Source organism: Egretta garzetta, unplaced genomic scaffold (assembly GCF_000687185.1).
Source record: "Egretta garzetta isolate BGI_Z169 unplaced genomic scaffold, ASM68718v1 scaffold107, whole genome shotgun sequence".
NCBI classification, from domain to species: Eukaryota; Metazoa; Chordata; class Aves; order Pelecaniformes; family Ardeidae; genus Egretta; species Egretta garzetta.
Genome location: NW_009260399.1, coordinates 3,740,872 through 3,750,554, shown reverse-complemented (window position 1 = coordinate 3,750,554; position 9,683 = coordinate 3,740,872). Strand labels below are relative to the sequence as shown.

The window sequence follows — 9,683 nt, the reverse complement described above, 5'->3', positions numbered from 1 at the left end:
TGAACCCCAGGATTTCTTATTAAATCTGGCTTTGCTAGGAGGAGTGTACTTTAAGCTATGTGCTCATCAGTTATGTTGTAATATGAAGTGGACAATCTCCAGAAAACAAGAAAAAAAAATCATTTAAGGCTAGTGGATTTAGATTCAAGTCCTGTTTATTTTAGACTTCAGAAAATTGGAAGCTGTAACAGAACTATTTTCCTATGCTAGACTGGGGGGCTTTAGTTAGGATGACTTCTAAGAAGAAAATCTTAGTCCTAAGTAGAAAAGAAAAGAAGGGGGGGGAGGGGGGGGGGCGCGAAAAGAAACAGTAGAGGAATAAAATATTTTAGTGTTGTTTTTTGAAAAATTCCAATACATTTGTCTACATGATGGTATTTATATTCCTAATGGCACAAGTACAAACATGGATACTGTTAAAATAATTTTTATTTTTTCATATTTTGCTTCAAGTCAGCAATTGCAAAGTTAAACAGCAGCAAAATAAATAATGGAAAAGGGCGCGGGGGGGGAGGAAACTGTGCTGTTTCTAAATTTCTCGTTCTTTTTAAATATTTCATGGCCTTTCACAGTTCCTTGAGCTGCCTTTCAGTTTTTCAGCTCCTCTGAATTGCTCACATACAACAGGCCTGGTTGCAAGGACAGGAGACTAATGCGACCTACAGCTGGAAATCCAAAGTGTCAAAGTGTCCATCCTGCCACTAAAACCAGAAGTTTGCCTCCTCCTGTATCTTCATTATACTCGGCTTTAAGTGTCTTCTCATTTCAGCTTTCAAAATAGGATGAATAAAGCCCCTCAGAAAATCCTGAGCCACCTAACACAGCGGAAGGTAGGACCTTCGCAGCGCGAGGAGCGTGCCCGCGTGTACCCATGTGCTGTGTCACCAGAGTCACCAGGGGGCTGGCATGCTCTATTTTCCTACCGCAGAATTACCTTAATAGAGATACAGACGGAGCAAAAGTGGTTCACATAAGGAGCAGGCAAATGAGAGTTAAGAGCTCTAGAGTTCCCATCAACAGTGATCCATTATTTAATTATTGCTAAGTTATTTACCCAAAGTAATTATATCCCTGATGTAAAAGTGTGTATAGAGAAGGAGCAGCGATATTTCAGTAATAGGTCAAGGGAAGGTCGGTGCAGAGAAAAGCATCTTAATGAAGAGATTTCTGAACTACATTAAATCTCAGTTCTCTCTTTGCCTACAACTCAACATTTTTTTTCTCCTTCCAATATTTACTACCCAGCTCTGCAATAATATTATTCCAAAGATTTTTTTGAATGGCCAGGTTGTATGTAACTGCTTCTCTAATTTAGCTTGTGGGTGTTCCAACAAGTCCTAGCCATTAGCAACCACCACACACCTCAAGCACAGCGACCTCCTGCCCATTTCGGAGCAGGCGGAAGGTCAGGGGATGCTTTGAATCCAGTCCTGGGATGACTTCGCAGCCACGGAGAGGGATAGAAACAATGTGCGTCTTCAGATCTGTCCTGTCCTTGTGGAAAATGAGTTTATTATCTTTCACTCTGCACCACCGCTCACGCCAACGGTTATTTGAGAGTACGTTGAGATATCCTGCAATAAAATGAAATGTGAGATATTTTACTCCTGACTTTTTTTGAAAAGAAAAAAAAAAAAGAAACTTACTTTTCAGTGTAACAATAGCACTTAAACAACTTTTTCCTCTCGTAATAGAAATTCCAGATGGATTTTAGGAAGAGAAATAAATGACCCTGCCCCACTTCTTTTAACAAAAACTTTCACAGTGCCAATACCCTAGAAAAAAGTATATAAAGATGTGATCCCACTCACGTTCAAATGGCTGTTCTGCTCGTCACTGCAGCGGCTGGGTGGGCAGGAGCACACCAGTCCCCAAGACTTTAGTAAGAATGGGAGAGGGACAGTGATAAAAAGGTACGTATGCCCCGATGTGCTCACACAGAAGACCCACCTTCTCCACCTGTAATGGCTTTGATAACTGAGGCCGAACAAAATTTTCTGGGAAAATTACAGCTCGTGTTATACAATTAGGTGATGAGCTACCTTCGGTAACATCCAAATTCAGTGTTTTAAAGACCTACTAAGCATTGATGTTATATGTTCTAATTTAATTTAGAAAGAAAAATGCACATTTGCTTTGCAACACTTTTAACAGAATTTAAAAGATCAAGACTGATGACAATAAAAATAAAATTTTAAAAAAAAAATTAACAAAAAAAAGTTTAAACTTTTTTTTTTTTCCAGTACCCTCACAACAAATCAAAATCTCATGAACAAAGTGCCTTTTAAAAACCCTCACTTTTCTTCCCATGCTCTATATCGGATACGGTGTCTAGGCATATGATATCATTAAATGGGCAGTGGTTTGTGTTTTGCCTTCTCTGTCCCATAGCAACAATCATTCCAGACTCAAACCTTAAAGTCAAGACAATACCAAATTTTCCTGTCTTATTTAGTTTGGGAATTAAAAAAAAAACCAAAACAAACCAACATCTTTACTTTTGCTTCCACATTACGAACAGTACATGAATTCAGCATATTGCTGCTTCCAAAGAGGCTATGAAGAGGGAACTAGATGATATCTTGCATAGGCCAGAATTTATGTAAAAAAATTATCTTCTATCTCAGGTCTGATTTTCATTTAATCCTGTTGGATAGCTATCTCTTTGGTTTTCATTAAAACTATGACTTATCATTAATTTTACTGGGTTCCCCTTCCAACATTATGGTTCCAATGTCAAAGCTTGAGCCAACAGGATATAGCAGATCAGAATTGCGCACATCTTGGAAGGTGCCATAAAAAAAGGAGGATGTGCACAATCCTTTGATTTTGGCTCCTTGTGATGCTCACACTCTCCAGCTCTCCTCCCTCCTCCTGTAACAAAACCCTGTATAGCTGTGCGTTAGAATATAAGCCCTAGAAATGGAAAACCCTTCACATGCAAGCCAGCTGGCTTGTTTTGGAGTCAGAGTCCTTTTTTTCAGACAGTACTTTTCCCACCTCTGCTCCCAATGCACCTCTCAGAAAAGCTCTTCCAAACCCTCCTACTTCACTTGAACTAAGCAGGATCCCATGCTTTTCCTCCTGCATATCCCTACTTAAAACTTCAACAGCGGACATGACCAAAATGCCTCGAGTGTGTTCCCAGTTGGGGCATTAGCGCTTCAGCTTAGCCCAGGCAGTCAAAGACCAGTGGTGTTGTAGGGAAGAGCTTTGCCGTGACTCCGAGTGCAGGTGGGTTTCCATTTCCACTCTAGCTGGGTGTCCCCTGCAGCCCCGCTGGGCTCTTCCCTTTGTTCATGGGAGGTAGAGCCTTTTAAAGTGTAGAAGCCTTCAACTATGGAGCAGCCTCCCAGAGAGCATTGCACTGAGCCAAATTTCTGGTGGTGAGAAACTCCTTCCCACAATGACCAAAGCCTAGACACTTATATATTGTCCTATAAAATCTGCAAATGGTGTTGAGTAGAGCCAAATGCAGGCAATAGTAATGGCTATACTTATGTCTGTATCTGAAATAATGATAGAAATACTAGGAATTAGATTGTACAGCTGTGGTTAACATCTCACATAATATAGAATAATCAACAGAGTATGAGACCCCGGAAGTTTGAGCTTTTATGGAAGCCAGATGCTTCAGACAATGCATCTGGCTGGACACAGCTTTTCCCAGCTGTTCTTTTGGTTGATAAATCACATCTGTACTTAGCTGATGTATAGATATATATACACACACTTATTTAATCAAAGATTGCTTATGTGAATGATTCCCAAAGTGTGGCTTGAGAGCCACCTGTGATCTATGAAGTTCTCGCTGGTGGTCCATGGATCTGCTTCTTTCACACTGGACAAGCATCTATCACATTTCATGCACCAGTAAGTTCTGCCAACTGCTGCCTAATCACAGATTTCTGTGTTTCCCAAAGTTTCCCTAGTCAATTAAAGGGGGAAAGGCAAATCTGCTTTCTATGTAATTCAGCTTTCTATGTAAATTTTTTTGGAAGGCACTGGGAGAAGGGTGGGTTCAACCTTATTCCTGTATGGAAGTGTTGCTTAATTCTAGAGCACCAGAAGGCAAAGAGGAGAATGTAAATATGTTGCATTCTTTGGAAATACCAGAGCTGTTAGGACATCAGCTAAGTGCATTGTACAAAGTCCTAAATTGTGAGCAAACGTTAACAGCTATGATAAAAACCATAAGCGTTTTCGGCATGCCTTTTTATATACCTCCTTCGTGCTGCCAAGCACTACAGCTGTCACAGGGAGTGATCAACAACATCAACATCAGGAGTTAAAATAGCTTACTAGAAATTTGTTACTTCATTCAAGTTTTGCCCAATATGTACCACTTTAGGAACCCACCATTAAACTCCAATCACTTTGGCTCAGGCCAGTTGGCTGCTGTCTTGATTGCTATCCCATAAAATCTCACCGTGGTCCATCACAAAAGACTTGATCCCTTCCCAAGAACCTTCTTCTAATTCCTAAGATAAATTTATTTCATAGTCCAGCCTATGTTCATTTTATATCCATATGTTTGAAAACAGCTCTTGTTTCTTTCTGCTTTTTGCTCACATTTCTCGTCCCCCTCACCTTTGCAAAGAGCAATATTCCTTCTGAGCCTGTGCTACCATTTTATTTAAAATGTCAAGTTCTTCTAGTCTCTTCAAATGATAAGCTCTTGATTATTCTACTCCTCTTTCAGTCTGAGTGCATCCTTCTGACATTGGGGGAAGAATTATATCAGTAAAAGCAATTTTAGATTAATTTCTAAGCTAGTATTTTATAAAATTTTAGTGCAATGTGCATTTAAGACTCAAGGAGAAAAATCACTTACCACATGTTGGAACATCCTCTTCAGCTGATGAGGTCTGTTCATCTGTTGATGGCTTTTTCTTCCCTAAACCAATGATCTTCGTTATTTTTTTCCCTGTTACTTTAGTCACAGTGCCCTTGGCTTCTGATTTTGAACTTTTTTTCCTCTTCACTATTAAGAAAGAAAAAGTGTGTAATTTAATGTGTTTAAATTAACTAATGAATAGAGAGAGCCTGAATACAAACAGTAGTTCAGACAAACAAACCTGTGCAAGACAAACATTTGTACAAAAATTGCAGACTGCAATGAGATAAACATTATATGCCCTCTCTAATGCAGATGCCTATAAATAACCTCTGTGCTGTAAAAATCACGGCATTCAGAAAGATAAAAAACACAAAAATCAAGCTTCTAATTTAATTTAATCTAATCAAGCTGAAAGCATCTTTCAACAGCAGTCATCACCTAATTTCTCAGGATGATTGAGGTACCTGCATATAAATTTAGCTCATATACACAGGAATAAAATTCCAGCCAGGCGATCCTTCATTGTTCCTAAATATTTACTTGAAAATACTTCAACAATTAAGTACACAACAAAGACAGAACATGCTTGCCTAGCAAAAATACGCCTGTCATGTACGATTAGCTTAAGAAATCTTATCACAATGGACCTTTAGAAGGACAAGACTTATAAATTAACTACTAACAATGAAATTAGTGGGATCAGCATAAGCATTTAATGGCTAGAAATTAGCACTTTTTGTGATCATGAGGGCTTGCAAAGAAAAAGCTCTGCTGAAAAGAGGTGTTTTGCTAACATCCAGTCTATGCTTCCGTTAATTTAATATGACACTAGTAATGTCACGGCTCCGTGCACTGAGGCACGCTGAGCTGCTGAACATAACACGGCAAGGACTACAGACAGCATTTTTAAAAGTGCCTACCTGACTAAAATCCTAACAAATTAAAAAAAAAAGTTTCTAAGATTAAACAGAATCAGAAAAAAAGACCTTTTATTTGCAAAGCACAACAAATTAAATGAACCTTCAGCAACTGCAGTCAGTGGCCTAATTTGGATTCCATCAACAGAGCAAAAGCCTCTCTGCTAACTGCCAGGGCAACAAAACTATCCACCAGCTTGCCCTGATACATGATTTTGATGAAAACTATATTCAGGATAGTTACTGATTGGACTGCTGTTAACTTTGCCCCTGCCATAGCAGTTCCCTTTGCAACAGGGAGCTTTTAGTGGTTGTGGACTTGTGTAAACTGAGGAAAAAAAGGACAAACTGTCCAGATGAGAAATGACTACATGAATTGGTGAACCATGAAGAAGAATGCATGGAAAATAGAGAGGCAGTTTGGGACTCAGAATGGGAAAATTTATTGTATTTAGTTTAATTGTTAGGAATCATGGAACATTATTCAGAAATTGGATCTGTAGCCAAGACTGTACAAATCTGTCACCTGCTGCACGCAGTGCTGAGGGGGAAAGGCAGCTTTTCAGGTGCCGAGAGCTATTCACCAGCAAACTCCAATACAGCGACACGTGTGTGCAAGCAAAGTTCTCTCTCTCTCTTCCTAAGGGAAGGGTGTTCACAGGTTATCCTCTGCTCTCTAAACATGCAAGGAGCTCCCGTGTCCGAGGGAGGAAGGCCACCCATCCCATCTGCTCACGTCACCCCCCGCAGACAGGTTTCCGTCCCACACAGCGGCAGCCGATGACCAGCTGTGGCTGTTGAGGGGGGACGGGATGAAAAGCATTGAAAAAAGCCAGAGGCTGAGAAAAATTCATCTCTCTGAGACAGAAGCCCAAAGGAGCCATTCTCAGGAGCATTCTCAGTGGAATAAGCCCATTCCTGTACTATTTTGTTTTTCTGTCCTATCTTCTCTTCACACTGCTGTTTTATTTTCCTGCAGAACAGAGAGGCAGCAGAAATAAGGCTTTCATGACTTAATCTTTTCGAGTCTAAAGAATATACTGATTGCCTGATTGCCAGTGATTTTGGTCACAAAAACCTTTTCCTCTCGTTTCCTTCCCCACAGCAAAACGAGCAGCTGGTTAAGAGCGGAGTAGAGGCTGGCCCATGGATGACGGCTGGAGGTGACTGCTCTCCTGAGCGTCCCTTCCCACCTACTCCCTTAAGCACTTCCTATCCTTTGTTTAAAAAAAATAGTGTAACTTCATCCAGAACCACTTAACATGATGCCAGGGATATTTTAATCTCCTTGCAGTCATTAATGCCTATTATTTTTATTACTACATATCGAACGTTACAATTTTCAAAAGCAACTGGTATTTTTAATTATCCTCCTTGGGGCATCTAAACTGGGCTGGTTTTCCAGCAGCACGTGCTCCATCAGCATGCCTGTCCTGGGGCACCTGAGCCACCAGGCACTTTTGGACATCATGGACAAGACAGCTTTTAGGTCACAGGTGTTGCTCAGCAGATTTCAGAGGCTAAAACAGCAGTGGGCTTTTTGAAAGCTTAGTAGAAGATTTTATAGGGTGAAATCTAACTGTGTACCACAACTTTGAGAAACCACAGAACCTGACATTGTTCTGTACTGTCGGGTACGTCAGAGATCCATATGTCAGGAAATGTTGGAAAACGACCGAGGAAGAAAATAAAGGAAATCAGTCGAAAGGCGAGACAGCGCTGGCACCAAGGCCAGTATTGACTGGCTTGCTGTAGCTCCCATTACCCTTCAGCCTGACAGCTGCAGAAAATGTCTTATCTAAACGACAGCATTGCTATACGGCAAGTTAACAAAGTCACAGAATGTCTTCTGCTTTGGGGAGCTGAGAGGGGATGGGGAAGAGAGCATAAGGGTTGAGTTTTTTAGGTATAGCCCAGACAAAATTCCCTCTGGGTTTCGATGTGCCTCTTAGATTATAAGGACAACAAAACATGCAAGGCTCCAAAGTAGCATATGTAAAATTATATACATATATACTCACAAACCCGCTGAAATTACACGCTTATATACATTTTAGTATAAATGCTCAGACACAACAGTTTACATATCTATGTATCTGTGTATACACATATCACATATATATAAAATACTCATGATTCTTTCCTTTTAGTATTCAATGATAGCTTTTTTGCTTAGAAGCTATACACCCACTATTTATGGTGCCACTATACAGTTACAGTTCCTAAAAGCAACTCTCAGTTGCCTATAGTGGTCGCTCAAGCTCTAAAAAACTGTATTTTTGAACACACAAAAGGCCAAGACAAAATTTCAATAGTCTGTTTCCTTGTACTGATTATATTGATTTTACCTGCACAATGACAGGTTTTCCGTTACTGGAAAATGTTAAGCATTCACTCTTTACGCAATTCAATTTCAAGTTAAATTGAATCCTAATATAAATATTCAAAAATTTTATTGCCTATTTTTAAAAGACAAAAGCCAGGTATCTCACTACCCATCACTCCCTATATGCGCATATTATTTACACCAAGCATCTCCAGATCTGAGACCTACCTTGTTCTTTCCCATTGCACACGGTAGTGATGCCATTTTCCACGCCACCCTCCCCATCTGAGCTTGGCCTCTCGGATGACAACTTCTGCAGGGACAAAGAGAGCAGTTGACATATGATGCTGGCATCTTCGCCAAATGAAGTGTCAGGAGTCAATTTGAAAGTATGCTTACTGTGAAATAAAACACATTTCAGGATCCCATCCACTTGGAAGACAAATAGAAGATAGCAAAAAAATCAGTTTTGGAGGATTTTTTTACATTGCCATATAGGCTTTAGAAAAGCACAGAAACCACAAAATAGGCCTAGATTTGAAAGTACAGTCAAAACAGTGAAATAATCATAATTCTCTCTTATTACACAATGTATTTTTAATTAATTTCTAGTCTCTAGATGTTGCTGTTTATTAATCTGCTAAGCAATTAACAATTACATGGATCAGATAAGAATAATTTTTAAATTATTTCTTTAAAAAAAGCTTCACATACGCATTTACAATTACAGCTTATCAGAAAATAGTGCCTTCCTATATCGTGCTTCAGTACTTCTGATATCTCCAAAAAAGAGGCTTTTGAAACAGATTTTTAGCACCAAATATTCTGCAATGGTTGCTTACAAGATTCAGGATGACAAAGTAAAGAGCTTCTGCTGGCACAGTTTTGGTAACCACATTCCTCCTGAGCGGTGAAGCCACGAAGATGATGTACAGATTATCAGCAAAAGAACCGAATGAGAAGCTTTGCTACCCTTTTTCATGGCGTGTGTTTGAGAAAACGACTATTTTATGACACTTCCAGTTACGTTGTTAATACCCTGCAGGTGCATGCAAGCATGCGAACACAACAGCTTTTGCCTTGTGACATCCGGAGGTCTGAGCTGTCATGGAACACGTTTTGCTCTTACTATCCTGGGTGCAATGCAATGTAGCACTACTGCGGTGTCCTTCCACCATGGGGGTAGGACTTGCCCTCAGGAATTTGGTGACGAAACCTTTGTCAGTGGGACTTTTAAGCAGAGTCTGCAGAGGGGTCTGCTCACATGGAGCAGGGGCTTAAATCAGCGCTGGTAATGTACTGATAGTTTGCTGCAGGGTTGTTCTTCCTAATTCTTGCTCTCATATCCTGCTGAGTCAAGGCAGCAGAGTTAACCACATGCGAGTAGCCAAGTTTCTGTGTTAAGGCATGAATGCTTGAAAGGGTCTGCCAAAACAGTGACTTCAGCATGCCCAGGGAGCTCTTCAAGAACTAAATTCTCAAAATTAAAAAGACTTTCCCTTAAAACTTTTGTATAATCTTCAGCTATTCTTCCCTGAGGGTCACATCCCTGCTTGCTCTTTTCACTTGATGGAGAGCAACTCCACATCACAGCACATGC

At 40.1% G+C, this 9,683-nt stretch overlaps 1 protein-coding gene across 2 annotated transcripts in view; it reads right to left on the bottom strand.

Annotated features, from left to right (window-relative positions):
* AFAP1 (actin filament associated protein 1) overlaps positions 1-9,683 on the bottom strand; it is a 61,368-nt gene that overhangs the window by 15,785 nt on the left and 35,900 nt on the right. For both annotated transcript variants that reach the window (XM_009643216.2, XM_009643217.2), the window contains exons 7-9: positions 8,312-8,396; positions 4,835-4,984; positions 1,363-1,574 (exon numbers count right to left, since the gene is read on the bottom strand). In XM_009643216.2, coding sequence (XP_009641511.1) covers positions 1,363-1,574; positions 4,835-4,984; positions 8,312-8,396 — 447 coding nt within the window. The remainder of the gene's footprint in view (positions 1-1,362; positions 1,575-4,834; positions 4,985-8,311; positions 8,397-9,683) is intronic.